At 43.2% G+C, this 15,479-nt stretch overlaps 1 protein-coding gene across 2 annotated transcripts in view; it reads left to right on the forward strand.

The window, feature by feature from the left end:
- Window positions 1–15,479, forward strand: part of NSMAF (neutral sphingomyelinase activation associated factor) — a 65,915-nt gene that overhangs the window by 22,929 nt on the left and 27,507 nt on the right. Inside the window, exons 3-9 of one of the 2 annotated variants that reach the window (XM_018058481.1) lie at window positions 2,225–2,303; window positions 2,402–2,469; window positions 2,568–2,604; window positions 9,487–9,537; window positions 12,052–12,123; window positions 12,406–12,453; window positions 12,557–12,609. In XM_018058481.1, the coding sequence (XP_017913970.1) occupies window positions 2,225–2,303; window positions 2,402–2,469; window positions 2,568–2,604; window positions 9,487–9,537; window positions 12,052–12,123; window positions 12,406–12,453; window positions 12,557–12,609 (408 nt within the window). Of the gene's footprint in view, window positions 1–2,224; window positions 2,304–2,401; window positions 2,470–2,567; window positions 2,605–9,486; window positions 9,538–12,051; window positions 12,124–12,405; window positions 12,454–12,556; window positions 12,610–15,479 lie in introns of those variants that run through there. The other variant, XM_018058480.1, reaches the window with a different exon arrangement.

A 15,479-nucleotide genomic window follows, 5' to 3' on the forward strand; every position in this document is an offset into this window, starting at 1 on the left:
CGTGTTTAGCAAAGTCCATAAACTGGGGATATGAACACTGTCTTAGATTAAGAGAGATTAGGAGACATATCGGCTAAAGGAAAGGTGGGCTTTGAACAAAGCAACTATAAAAAACAGTTATAAAATAGATTCGAACCCTGGCTTTATCCTGGATGACATTAAGGAATTATTATTTTTTGTAGATGTGTAATGATGGTCATTTATCGAAGGACTTGAGAGATTCATGTTAAAGTATGTTTAGATGAAGTACTGGAGAAGGAAATGGCAACCCACTCCAGTGTTCTTGCCTGGAGAATCCCATGGACAGAGGAACCTGGTGGGCTACAGTCCATGGGGTCACAAAGAGGTGGACGTGACTGAGCACAACACAGCAGATGAAGTATAGGAGGTCTGGGAATTTATCTAAAATCCAGTAGGGTTCTGGGGTGTTAGACACAAAACAGGAATGACTGCATGTTAACAGCTGCAGGAACTAGTGGATTGGTACTTGGGAGTTTTCTGTTCTATTTGTATTTCTTTAGCTTTTGGCTTAAAAGTACTTAAGTTATTATTAGGTAATTTAGGGTGTTAGAGAAGTAAATGCAATTAACAGCATGGAAAAAATGATATAAAAATCAACATTTAAAAGATCCTTTGAGGAAGAATTATAGACTATATCATGGCTTTTATCGTGATGCTTCTCATCCATTTGGTACATATACATGTGTACTCAGAGGCAGACCTTTCTCAGATTGCGATGGGACTTTATCCTGTGGGCTAGGAAGCCACTGGCATTTTTGTAAGCCAGGAAGGATGTGAGATTTTTTGGCAGAATAATTGACTCAGGGAGGGGACACAGGGACAGGGAGAGCAGGTGGGTCTTTCTAGAGTCCAAGTAAAATAATTGCTTCAATTAAGCGACCCGTGGGATGGGCAGAGTGAGAAGGGTTCACTAGGACACCAAGGAATGGCTAGAGAAAAGGCCCAAGTGTCATACAAGTAATTAAAAAAAAAATCCATGGAGCTTTCCTTGTAGACAAAATAGAGTCTTAGAAACTAAGGTGATTTTTTTTTTTAAGGTTTCTTTTTCCCCAGCTTTTCTTAACCTGTGTTCTGATTACATAATAAATATGTAATTTTTTGCATATTTGCAATTACATATATTGCCTTGGTCTGATCATTGATAAAAGTCATTCAGTCAGTAAAAGACAATAAAGTGTAGCTTTTTATTGGCTTCAGCCTAGTGAGGCACACTGGCCTCTGGCATGCCTCGGCAGGCATCCCCCTAGACTTACTAGAGCCTTAACCATGTCCCAGGAAAGGAGAAAAATGGTCGACAGCTGATCTATTTGGTATTATAGTAGTAGGCAGATCGTCTTTAAAATTGCTTATTCTCATAGAAGCAATTTTACCCTGAATTCCTATGTACCCCAGAATCACTGCTAAAAGCATTTTATGTGCTAAATTCAAACTGTTATTTTCCCATGGTTATAAATAAGGAAAAAAATCCCTTACCTAATCAATGTCAGGTTTAAAAAGGATTAGGGTTACAGTATGGTCTTCTGAATAGGTATTTAAGATGTAGGAAATTCAAAGTCAAAAGAATTAACCACAGACAGGATGGAATCAGTGTTTCTTAAGGATCAGAAAACTGCTTCACATTCATGTAGTTGTGAGGACCAAGTGAAGTGATAATGGGTAAAATACCCAGGACAGTCCTCAGCCAGCAAGACTGTATTACAACATGTGGAGTTTCTTTAACCTCTAGGGAGGAGGTGATGGTTGTTGCTTAGTTGCTAAGTCGTGTCTGACTCTTGGCAACCTCATGGACTCTATGTAGCACAGTGAACTCTTCTGTCCTCCACTATCCCCCAGAGTCTGCTCACATTCCTGTCCATTGAGTCGGTGATGCCATCTAACCATCCTCTGCTGCCCTCTTCTCCTTTTGCCTTCAATCTTTCCCAGCATCAGAGTCTTTTCCAGTGAGTAGGTTCTTCATATCAGGTGGCCAAAGTATTGGAGCTTCAGCATCAGTCCTTCCAGTGAATATTCAGGGTTGATTTCCTTTAGGAGGTGAGGACAATTATTTTGCTATTTTGCTATGTTGTCCAACCTTTCATACCTTTGTCTTTGATCTTTTATTAGTTGATGCTTTAGTCATCTACATGCTAGTTAAAATGTGTTATAATTCTTCTGTGACTTCTGTTATGTTCATTAATAATATCCCTTTGTACTTTATCTCTAGGAAAATCAGAGGCTCCTTAAAAATATGTTCAAAATCAGTTATTTTTGAACCGGATGCAATATCCCAACCCATCATTAAGGTAAACACACTTTCAATGTGAAGAGAAATAGCCCTATATTTGTGTACATTTTACCTTGTCTTATTTTTATAACCTCTCTCTCTCTCAATTTTATACAGATTCCTTTGAGGGATTGTATAAAAATAGGAAAACATGGAGAAAATGAAGCCAATAGACACTTTGCAAAGTATGTCACTGTCATGACTGACTTTACTTCTACCAAAAAACTGTATGTATATGTGTATGTATATATATATATTGAATGACTTTTATCTGCATTTTTAGGACAGTATCTGGGGCGATTTCACTCATTTTCAGCCAGGTAAGGAGACTTGGTAAATATTTTTTCTAACCTGAATGAACATTTAAATGAATAAATACATTATATATATGTATATGTGTGTTTATGTATGGGCTTCCGTATACATACTTTTTTAGCATAATGAAATTATTTGTACAAGTCTCAAATGAAGACCGCTGGAAAAGATGTTTAAATTCTTTTAAAATTTAGTCACTGGGAAATATGTTTTAGAAGGTGTGATCCCTGCTGAGATCCTTAACATTCCTCAGGTAGGTAGGTGAGTGGGGGTGTGTGTGTGTTACCTGCCGGCTGTGGGTTCGCCCTTAGGAGTCCTGACGGTGTGTGAGGTTGAGGTAAAGGACTGCAGGATCTCCTGTAGCCTCGTCACCATTTAGGAGGGGGGAGGCCAGTGCCCACCGCTTCAGTGAGCTCAAGGTGACTCGTGATGGCAACCCGGGCATGACTCGGGTTGTGTAGCCTTGTCGAATTATAAAGCCTTGGAGTCATGACTTTTTATTCATTTCATGTTTACTCAGTATAGATTTTTGCATCCAGCACTGTGTCGCCACTGGCAGTACAGAGATAAATTATAACATGTGTTTTCTCCTAACATACACGACTGACCCTTGAGTAAAGCAAAAGTTCAGGGCACTGACAACCTCCAACACAGTTAAAAATTCCTGTATAACTTTTGACTCCCCCAAAGCTTAACTACTACGAATAGCCTACTGGTGCCTTACTGATGACACGTGCTTAGTTGCGTCCCACTCTTTGTGACCCCATGAGCTATAGCCCGCCAGGCTCTTCTGTCCATGGGAATTTTCAGACAAGAATACTGGAGTGGGTTGCCATTTCATCCTGTAGGGGATCATACATGGTTGATTAACACATTTTGTATGTTGTATGTATTATATTATGTAGTCATACAGTACAGTGAGTTAGAGAGAAAAGGTTATAAGAAAATCATAAGGAAGAGAAGACACGTTTGCAGTATGTACTAGGTTTATTAATACTATAAGTTTCTCATCTGTTTACAAGTTTAGTAACTGCACAGCAGGGTGACTGCTAGTTATTAAGTAGAAATGGATCATCGCAGAGGTCTTCATCCTTGTCATCTCTTCGTGCTGAGGAGGAAGAGAGTCTTGCTGTCTCAGGGGGGCAGAGGAGGAGGAGGTGGGTGGGTGGGGGTGCAGGAAAGGCAGACACATTCAGTTTAAATTTATAGAAATACGTTATAATTTCTGTCTTTTTCTGCTTTTTTATTTCTCTAAAAGTGTTTCTCCACGTACCCATCCTTCTTCCACAGTTTGCTTTAGTTTCAGCGCCTGTGTCAAAGAAGAGTCCATGTTGTAAAAAGAAGTCAACAAGCAGGAAAAAATAAAAAAACCAGGCACTTCTGCTAGGTTGTCCAATGTCAGTTTATTCCCCGGCGCTTGCTGCGTCTCCTCCCTCCAGTCTGGCTCTGGTTTGGGAGTGCTCGTCTGCATCAGGTCATCTTCTGTCCTCAGGTGCAGTTGTCCGTTAGTGCTTGGATCTCTCTGAGATCCAGGTCTCGAAATGTTTCAGCCCCCTTCTTTTTTGGCCATATCCATAATCTGATTGGCTCTGTCATAAATGCCATGTGGTCGTGCACAGCATCCAAACAGTTTTCTCTAGCAGGAATGTATGGTTTTCAGCTTGGTGGCTTTCATGGCTTTTTCTTGAACAACCTGGGCATCTTCAGTGGTGCGGTCCTTACAGACTCTGAAGATATTCCGGCTGTCAGCACTGACAGCCCTTTCCATAGAGCACTGTGTGCACTAAACCTTAAAGGTTCTTATGACCCCTTGATCTGGAGTCTCAATTAGAGACACTGTTTTGGGGCAAGTAGACTGCTTTGACAGCTTTGGTGTTGAACTCATCATTCTAGGTGGCCAGGGGTATTGTCCAATTTAAAAAAATGTTAAAGGGTAGTCCCTTACTGGCAAAATACTTCCTGACTGCATCGATGGGACAAAGCATCGATAGAACCAATCCAGGAAAAGGGTTCTTGCTGCCCAGGCCCTCTTGCTGCGCAACCTAAAGATGGCAGCTGTGATCATCTCTTCTCTTCAAGGCTGCTGCTGCTGCTAAGTTGCTTCAGTCATGTCCAACTCTGTGTGACCCCATAGATGGCAGCCCACCAGGCTCCTCCATCCCTGGGATTCTCCAGGCAAGAACACTGGAGTGGGTTGCCATGTCCTTCTCCAATGCATGAAAGTGAAGAGTGAAAGTGAAATCGCTCAGTTGTGTCTGACTCTTAGTGACCCCATGGACTGCAGCCCACCAGGCTCCTCCATCCATGGGAATTTCCAGGCAAGAGTACTGGAGTGAGTCACCATTGCCTTCTCCGCTCTTCAAGGCTAGAGATCAGCAACTTTGTAGATCAGGGCAGTCCTGCTCATCAACTCCACTGCACTTGTGTGAAACAGCAGACGTAGCCTATCTCAGCCTGCCGTATTAACTCCTGGTCCTCACTTCTCTTCCTAATGAATGTCCTTTGTGGATTCCCTGCTCACCCACCCCAGCCACCTGCAGAAGAGGGCACTTTCATCTGCAGTAAAAACCTGTCCAGGCAGATACTCTTTTCTCCTCAGAGATATTTTTCATGCTGTCTGGAAGCTCATCCGCTGCCTCTTGGTTGGCAGAAGCTGCTTTTCCTGTTATCTTGACATTTCTAAAGCCAAACCTCTTTCTAAAATTATCAAACCATCCTTTGCTGGTGTTTAGTTCTCCAGCTTTAGCTCCTTCACCTTCCTTTGGCTTTAAGTTGTCATGTGATGACTTCATACTCATCTATAGGTGTGGCTTTCTTATAGCAATCCTGAACCCACATAAAAGCTGCATGTTAAACATGAGATGAAGTGTTTCACAGAAAGTGCCGGGTTCTCCTGCCTGCGGGGTAGCTGCGTGACCACTTCATGAATGTCCTTTTCCTTTCTACAATGGTCCTTAATGCAGGATACATTTATCGTGACACGGTGGCAGCCACAGCTGTGGACTTCAGCTCAATCAGTGGCGCACGTCAAGCAGCTCAGCTGTTGCTTGTAGTGTCGTGACTTGCCTCGGCTTCTCTGGAGCACTGCCAGCATCACTAGCGGCACTTCGTATGGGTCCCGTGGTGTTCAAGGTTTACGATCTGACACTGAGCACGATGAAAGATGCACAAGAACCAGGAGAAACCACTTTTTACTGCAATGCAGTCTACTGTAGAGATGGCTGTTCATAGGGAGATGAGTGGTGTCCTGTGGCCTTTTGAGGTTACTCTCAGCACTTGACCTCAGCACAGGGGGTGGCTAGGAAGCTATGGCCGTGGTACAGTGTGAGCTGCAGGGAGGGAACACTGTGGCTTCACGCTGCATCTCTATATAGTTATTTACATTTTCTCTCCACTTCAGTTGGTGCCCCGTCTGGTCCAGAAGTTTGCATGTTGTGATAAAAAATTTATCATGTTTGTTTTATGGTTGTAAATGATATGATAGACTAGTATCTACATACATTTATGTACTCATGACATCCTTATGTCTTAATTTTTCTGACATTTCTAGGCAATGCAGTTCATCTTCTTTCCAATTGTCTGAAATCTCCACAAAATTTTCCAGTGTATTTATTGAAAACAGTCCACATGTAAGTGGACCCAGGTGGTTCATGCCCATGTTGTTCAGGGGTCAGCTGTACTTAATTCACCTGCAGATCTTTAAAAAATTATGAGTAGAGCTAATTTTTGTTGTTTAGTCGCTAAGTCATGTCTGACTGTTTGTGACCCCATAGATGGTAGGCCGCCAGGCTCCTCTGCCCGTGAGATTCTCTTGGCAAGAATACTGGAGTGGGTTGCCGTTTCCTTCTCTGAGGATCTTCCCAACCCAGGGATCCTCTGCATTGTCAGGTGGATTCTTTACCACTGAGCCATCTGGGACGCCCATTAGCCCTGTCTTTGTGCTGTGAATCTCACCTTCTTCACCTTGCAAATGAAAGGGAGAGAGGAGATCAGGGTTGCCTCCCCTCTGCAGAGCCCCAGATCCTTGAAGTGTTCAAAGAAAAGTATCTTTCTGTGAAATGTTGGAAAAGCCATGGGAAACAGATATAGAGGTTTCTTCACTTCAGGACTTGACTCAAAGCCTTGTGAGTCTCACGGGGTGAATAGTCTGGAACAGAGAGCCTCCTGGTGTTGTTCAGATCATGCAGCCCTCTTGTTCATGGCCCTTTTTAGCATATGTTGAAAATTATTTTATGAAAGCTGGGAGATATCAGGGTACGTGATATTCTAGGTCTGCCTTCCATGGTTCTATTAATTTTAGAATGTCTGTTAGTTTTAACTGGCATAAATGAAAGCGGTTACTGCCATCTCTTACTTTGGGGAAGGAACACCATTATTGATAATTCTGGCCCACAGCTGTATTCTCATAATTACTACAGTATCATTCTACACTGTGGCTTTATTCTGGAAAGTCCATATCTTGAAAGGAGTGGGTACGTTTTAAATTGGAAGTGTGGTTTCTGTTATAAAAGTATCCATTTTAATATAATTTTAATAAACCTAGAAGCAAAATCTTTCTATTGCCTTTCAATAGTTTATGTAAGATGTCTCATATCAAGCTCATAATCAGCTATATTATATCAAGGGGCAACTAGACATAAGCTACTCTTTCAAGTATTAAGTTTCCTGGGTTAACTGCACAACCAAGAAAACAGTGTGTGTGTGTGTGTTGTTGTTTGTTTGTTTTCATTACTTACTAGGTCACAGTGCTTCAGAAATATGTTATGGTTCTTTGGGCTTTAGAGAGCTTTGCTTCTATATACTCTTTTGCTGGTAAAATAAAGAGGAAGGTGTGTGTGTGTGTGTCAACAATAGTAGTCATGCATCCTGGGTTTCCTCAGTGACTCAGACGGTAAAGAATCTGCTGCAATGCAGAAGACCTGGGTTCAGTCCCAGGGTCGGGAAGATCCCCCAGAGAAGGGCATCCAACCCACTGCAGTATTTTTGCCTGGAGCATTCCATGGACAGAGGAGCCTGGCAGGTTACAGTCCTTGGGGTCATAAAGAGTCAGACAGGACTGAGCGACTAACACTTTTCACTTTCTTCATGCATCCTGTAAGTATCACAGTCACGGTTTTAGAGATGGACGTGAAGTTGCTCAGTCACGTGTGACTATGTGCAGTCCCATGGACTTCAGCCCGCCAGGCTCCTCCGTCCATGGAATTTTCCAGGCAAGAGTGTTGGAGTGGGTTGCCATTTCCTTCTCCAGGGGATCTTCCCGACCCGGGGATTGAACCCAGTTCTCCCGCATTGCAGGCAGACGCTTTACCCTCTGAGCCACCAGAGAAGCCCAAGAGAGAGGAGGAAGGTAGAGGGAAGAATAAAATACGTGAAGCCCCTCTCTCCAAGAACGTAACCTCTCAGTGGGGCGGCAGACAGTGAGCAGACGTCTTCTCTGACGTCAGGCAGAGACAGCCGCCATGAGGAAGATGCACCAGGACAGAGGCCAAAACGTGAGAAGGCACGCGCGAGCTGCGGTAGCGCAGCAGCGGCGGACGCCTCGCTGGGAAGGGCCCCGGTCTGATTGGTCTCTGCCTGTGGGTCTCCCCAGCGCCCAGGACAGCGGGGCACACCAGGCGAGCATCTGGGGCTGCTGACTCAGCCGTGTGGCCCAGGCTGGTGGCGGCGGGAAGGTGAGAGGGGTTGGCGTCCGGTGTGCTCTGAAGAGACCCTGACAGAGGTGCTGCTGGGCTCGTGGTGAGGCTCGATGTGGGAGCAGGCTCTGTAGATCATGACCTGGAGGAGGCGCCGCCGCCGTCTGGGGGTCTCTGTCTGGGCTTCGGGAGGAGGCTGGGCCTGGAATGACAGACTGAGGAGCCACCGTTTGCAGACACTTGTCAGCCCCGGGGCTGGGTGCGTTCTCGGGAGGTTGGGAGGAAAGCAGGGACCCTGGGAAGGTGAACCGTAGCTGGTGAGGTCGGGAGAACCTGGAGCAGGTGCCGCGCAGCCGGCTAGAAACCTGCTCCAGGAAGAGCCCAGCTATGTCTCATCCGAGAAACAGAGTCCAAGTCCCGAGAACAGTAACCTTGTGCATCCTCCCCGACCTTGAGTGTCCTCGCTGACCTCGTCAGGAATGGTTGCAGTAACACGGATCGGAGGAAAACCTACTTTGGGCCCTGGAAAGTATGTCAGCTCTGGCAAAGAGTTGTACCACTAAGACGAACAGAAAAGGGGTAAAAAGATGTGAGACCAAAGGAGCGTTTTTTAATCTGTAGTTTGTTTTAAACGGGACAAGATGCATCGTGTGATCCTAGGAGCTACGTTTTTGAACAGCTGACGGATGTGGGGGAAGCAGACTTTCTGTCCTAACTGGAGGGAGGGCGGGATTAGGGCGCATGTGCGAGGAGGTTGATGCTCTGGGGCGTGTGTGATATGTGGTTGCTTGTGTGTGTGTGTGTGTGTGTGTGTGATATGTGATTGCTAGTGTCCCATGTGAGGACAAGTGGCCTGGTGCATGTGAAAACTGCACCTCTAGAAAAGAGAGGTTTCTCTATGTTGATGAATGGATTTCATACCACAGTGACTGTCTTAATCCTTTCTTAGACAATGAGCACTTAGGTTAGCACCCTTCACCTATGTGGTTACTGGGCTCAAGTGATGACATTGACAAGCCATCTTAGACATTGTATCCGTCTTGCAGTGGTTGCTACCTCGTTTCCTTAATGAATCTCTTTTTAACTTAATGTTTGTTATTTTAACATCAGAACTTTAAAGCCATACTAATATTAATGCAAGTGCTTTTGGAAATAGAGGTTAAATAACAATGATTTAAATTTGATTCATAACATCCATCAGCTCATCACTGAAAACGTTTAATTATTTTACAAATATTGATTTGTCTTTTTCAGGTGTATTTCATTAAAGAACACAACATTGTTGCACCGTATAAAATAGAAAGGGTAAGTAAGGTTTTTCCTTCATCCCCAACAATTTCCTAGTGATTTTGAGCAATAACGTTCTGTGTCTATGTTAACTTCTTTGATGGTATAATGACAACAGGTATTTAAAGGCTTGTTACTTAGCAGTTATAACAAAATTATCCAAGGGAGCCACAGACTTCAGTTCAAAAGATTTCAGTTAACTTTTTAGCTTAAAAATAAGTGGGTCTATTAGTGGGGGAAAAGGCTTAAATTATTGGGTTAAAAGTTGAAATCAGAAGATGCATCATATTTACTGGGTATCACTGAGAACTTCTTTTAAATGTTACAGAAATATTTATAGGTTATAAGATACCCTTATTTAAGAGCTCAGTAACAAGTGTATAAGTTCTCCTGATTGGGTAGAAGCTCTGAAGGACCATGAACACAGGACTCATAACTAGACATCACATCCAACCACTCTGTGCTTTACTTAATGTTGTGACTTCCCAAGTGGCTCAGTGGTAAAGAACCCGCCTGCCAAGGCAGGAGATGTGGGTTCGATCCCTGGGCAAGGAAGATCCGCTGAAGGAAGAAATGGCAACCCACTCCAGTATTCTTGCCTTGAGAATACCCTGGACAGAGGAGCCTGAGCACAGACCCATGCTGCGGTTTCGCATGTAGTAAAGGGATAACTCCTAGCAGAGGAGACCTTACAGGACCTAGAGATGGGCCTACTGCTCCTGTCACGACTCCTCTGAATTAGGAAAAGCCCCACCTCTGAGCAGACTGCTGCAGGCTGGATGGCAGTCCTGGTCACAGGCCGGCCTGGCATGCAAGTCCTCGGCAGCAGCTGGGACAGCTGGCCACTAGTAGCCACCTCCAGGTTTTATGTGCAGGAAACATTTGTGCACGCCAGTCAGTCAGGAGCAGTGAGCCCTGAGCTCTTGTTGCTCACAGGCAGTGCCATTGGCATCTGGGAAGGATGCTTCTTCACCGTGAGGGGCTGTCCCTTATGTTACAGGCTGCCCCACCCACTGAGTGCTCCCCCCAACACTGTCCCCTCCTGCTGTGTGGCACCTCCACATGTCGACAAATGCCCTGCAGGGGTGGCAGGACCACCTCCCTCCAAGCTGAGAACCACTGGTCGTTGCACCCTCACTGCAGAGGTTCTCCTGACGCCTCCTCAAGGCACAAATATGCTGAAAAGTGACGTCAAAGGAAGTGGGTCAGGTTGTCTGAAGCAAAGAAAAGCTCTTTTGTTCCAGTGTGAATGTGGACACCAGAAGATTCTCAGGTTTAAGGGGGAGAATGATGACATTGACGATGGTGATGAGAGATGATAGACTGGGAAGACCCTTATTGCTCTGATGGGGAGACTGGTTCAGAAACAGTACATGGATGATTCCCTTTTTGAGAAATCCAGAAACCAGTTCAGAGTGCCCTGTGCCCAGGTGAGAGTGCAGTGAGCCACACTGAAGGTGTGGGAACATTGGGGCATCGTCTCACCATAGTCCCTCCCCTGGCACAGTGCACGTGATTGCAGGGGATGCCCAGTCCCCACCTTCTCACCTGTCCTGGAGCTCTGATGGACCCATAATGCTCTAGATGTCTGGGGATCCTCCTCCCAAAACAGGGAAGAGCTGGGCTTGTGCAGCTGCTCCAGGGGACTTTGAGCCAGAGAAAGGCAGATGCAGCCCAGCACACTCACCCTCGTGGGGAGGAGAAGAGCACAGTTTGTGACACATAAAAAGTAACCGTCACAACATGTGTGCACCCAGCCTCAGAGCACGTGAGTGTGTGAAGCCAGCACTGACAGGATGAGGGAGAGACTGACAGCTGCGCCGAACAGAGGAGACTCCCGTGCCCACCTTCAATAATGGGCAGGTCATCCAGGCAGAAGGTCACTCGGGAAACAGGACTCGACCAGTACTCTAGCCAGATGAGCTTCATAGACACATGCAGAACATCCTGCCCGATGACAATGGGACACGCTCTCCTCACGTGCACAGGGGACATTCTCCAGATCACATGTCAGGTCACAAAACAAGTCAGTAAATCTAATAAGACTGATGTCATTCCAAGTATCTTTAACAACCACCGTGGAGTGAAACCAGAAATCCATAGCAGCAGGAAGATTCATACGTACGCAGAAATTAAACAACCTTCTTGTGCACACAGTGGGTCAAGAAGAAATAAAAAGGGAAATTTAAAAATACTTCAAGATGATCAAAACGAAAACATACCTAAACTCCGAGGATGCCGCAAAAGCAATCCTAAGAAGGAAGTTTAGAGGGTTAAACACTTACCTTAAGAAAAGAGGACGATCTCAAATTGAAAAACCTAATTAGATAGCTCAAGGAACTAGAAAAAGAAGAGCAAATTAAGCCCAAAGGCAGTGGAAGGAAGGAAATAGCAAACACAGAAGTAAATCTCCCAGGTGGGCTGAGGGAGTCCCCTGCAGCCGACAGCAGGGGTTGCAGATGTTCTTAAAAATGGCAGGTCCTGATGTGCCTGATGTGTTCTCCTCTGATTCAGTTCCTCTTCCTCTTTCAGGGCACGATGGAGTATGTCTTCGAGCTGGATGTTTCAGGGAAAGTAGAAGATGTTGTGGAGACACTGCTTCAGGTAAGTCAGCGCTCTTCTCAGATACTCACTGGCAAACTTTTTTGAAAAGAATTTCATATTCGTACATCTCGCCGAAACCATAACCCCTTCTATGAATCTGAATGAGATTTACTTGAATGTGTTGAACTTAAACTCTACATTAGGAATAAGTCATAGGTGTTTTAGAATGGCTCTTAACTGTTACTGAGTAACAGAATGGTGGTTGTGTTTCATTGCTTCTAAGGAACTATCTTCTTATCATCAGAGAGAGAAATAAATCCATGTCTATTTCTGTACTTGTAGCTTCACAGAGCATCCTGTCTGGACAAACTGGGGGACCAAACTGCCATGGTGAGTTTCTAAAGACCTGTGTCTTTATTGTGAATGAGCCTGCGTTGATGTGTCATTTACAGATACATACAGCCTTATTTTTAAAATGATTTTGTCTTAACAGATAACAGCTATCTTGCAGTCCCGTTTGGCTAGGACGTCATTTGACAAAAACAGGTAAGTTTTCCATGATTTTGATTCCTGGTGGTGAAAGCAGCGGCGTTGTCATCTCAGGCCTCATTCAATGTGTCTGCCATTGATGATGGGTGCTGGCGTCTGCCTCGCCCCAAAGCTGCTGACCTGGGGCAATGGCCCCGGCCTCAATGCCAGCGCGAAGTCTGGGGGCTCCTGGCCTCTTGAAGGCCTGGGGAATGGTGCCCCCGCAGAGCCTCCCAGTCTGTGAGCTTCTGTCCTTTCACACGTTACCCCTTCCGTTCAGGCCACCAGCCCCCATTGCTCAGGTTGCTGTGACAGCATTTAGCTCATCACCCCTACACTCCCGCGCCTTTCCTTCTGCAGTCCCCTTTCTCTACTCTTCTGAATGCGCTTTTAAAATACTTTCTTTCTAAAGAACTTACTTGTTTATATCACTTGTCTGTTTGATACTCCTCCAGAGGGTAAAGTATTCACTTTTCTAAGTATCCAATATATTTTCTGCAAGTAACTATACTTTCGTATTAACCTGTTCTCTGATTTCTTTCTCCCCATATTTTAAGTAGATTTCCTTCTGTTAAGTAGATTTGGGCTGTTTGTCTGTGTCTCTGTCTGCAGTACCACTGTGTTAATCACTGTGTCTTAGTATCTGCCCCAGCATTTCCTTTCTAATTTATGTCTTCAGTGTTTTGGTCTTACACATTCTGCGTAAAGTTAGAATCAGCTTGTCAAGTTCCATAGAAGAAAAGCCTACTGGGATTTTGACTCTGATTGCAGTGAAACTCTGTTTAAGTCTTCCTTAGTGTCTTTTTTGCCTGGAGAATCCCAGGGACGGTGGAGCCTGGTGGGCTGCTGTCTATGGGGTCGCCCAGAGTCAGACACGACTAAAGTGACTTAGCAGCAGCAGTAGTGTCTTTTTTACAGTTTTCTTTGTAAAAGTCTTTCTTCTCTTATGCTAGATTTATTCCAAGTATTTCATATTTTAGTGGTGTTTTAAATGGTATCCTAAAATATGTCATTTTCTCTTTATTGTTGACAAGTAGAATGAAGTATATTTTTGTGTATTCATTTTGTTTTTAGCAACCCTGCTAAACTTTGTGCAATTCCATTTACTTAATATATATGTACAGATTGTCTAATGTGTATAAAATCTTAGGTATGGATTATTGCAGTCTCTAGTCATGAGATGTCATTTTTACTTTAGATTTTTGTGTTTTGCGGTATCTTTGCAGCTTAGGACAAAGCAGAACATATTGGTTGAATAGATTATTACGTGTCGGCTTTGGCTGAAAGCTTATGTGTATACTTGAGAGTAGTTGGTAATATTCTGTTTTAGTGCTACCTTTATGAGGTTTGTGAGCCTTAAACTGTGTTTGAAAATGTTAGAGAGTTTGCTGGTAAAGTCATCTTGCCAAGAATGTCTTTTCTATGGTTATGTTTGTTCTTTCTCTGTTTCACCTACATAGCATTACTTTTCATTTTTGTATTTGTAGGATGTACCAGTTAAATATGTTGCAGAGGGGCAAGTATAGCATTCATTTTAGGAAGGAAAAGAATAAGAATTATATAATGAGAATTAGCTTCTTTTGACCTACTTAGAATGGATAAATTTTCTAATTAGCAATTTAGACTTTAATCCTGGGCTTCAGCGTGACATTAATTTTTAAAATGGTTCACCATGAAAGTTTTAACTTATCCAGTCTCCAGAGTGTTAGGCTAAAGAATTTGGGGGAGAAATATTTACAACATAAAGTGAAATGTTGCAAGATTATATAATTCCTCTAAACAAAAGAAAATAAACTTTTGCTAAATAAGTACAATTTTCATCATACTTCCAAGGAAATACTTTTTTTTAATTGAAGTATATTTTTTTTCCCTACTGTTCATTCTGAAAAATTTCAAATCCTCACAAGTCGAAAAGGTAATAGTGAACACAGATTCCGTGTGAGTCACGAGGTATTAATTTGTCAACATTTTGCTCCATTTGCTTTGGTCCTTGCATGCTCATGCTGTTGCTTGCTGTGTGTGTACATAAGTAACACATGTATGTCTATATGTTATATACATAGGTATACATGCATAGCTGATGTGCATATGTATGCTTGTATGATATATTTAAAATATGAGTATTTTTCCTGAGCAATTTGAAATGACACTGCAAGACTCCCTCACACTTCACCCGCGACTGCTTCAACATTTCTCTGTTACAGGAAGATCTCTGCCGCCCTCCATACTGTTATGATAACTCACGCAGCAATAGTCTGCATGCCAGGCAGCTCATAACTCCAGTCAGGTTTCCCCATTTATACCCCGAAATGTCGTCATTAAAATACTTGGTATTAATTTTAGATTGAAAGATGTAAGGACAGGACAAAGAGTTCTATCTCCTCATCCAGTTCCCCGCACTGTTATATGTTTATATATAACATGTTTTGTACATATACAAGTTATATGTTTATATATAATATGTCTATATTATGCTGCTGTCTTTTGAGCACAATCCTAGATTTTTTTTGATGCTATCAAAATTTTATTTTCCAATTATTTCTTATGGTATGTAGAAAATAGGGTGGTTGGTTGGTTTTTTTTTTTTTTTTTCATTTTTTTTAAACAATGACCTTGTATCCTATGGCTTTTCCAAATTCAAAATTCACTCATTAGTTGGTTTTGGCTAGAAGCTTCTGTGTATAAATGAAATTAGTTTGTAATATTCTGTTTTATTGCTACCTTTTGTGAGATGTGTGTCTTATACTACCTTTTAAAATGTTACAGAATTTGCTGGTAAAGCCATCTGTGCTTTGGGGTTTTTTTGTAGATTCTATAGTGTTTTATCTGTCCATTATTATTTAATCTGTGAATAATGACAGTTTCACAAAAATTCTTAACGCTTTTAT

Source organism: Capra hircus, chromosome 14 (genome assembly GCF_001704415.2).
Source record: "Capra hircus breed San Clemente chromosome 14, ASM170441v1, whole genome shotgun sequence".
Taxonomy (NCBI): Eukaryota; Metazoa; Chordata; class Mammalia; order Artiodactyla; family Bovidae; genus Capra; species Capra hircus.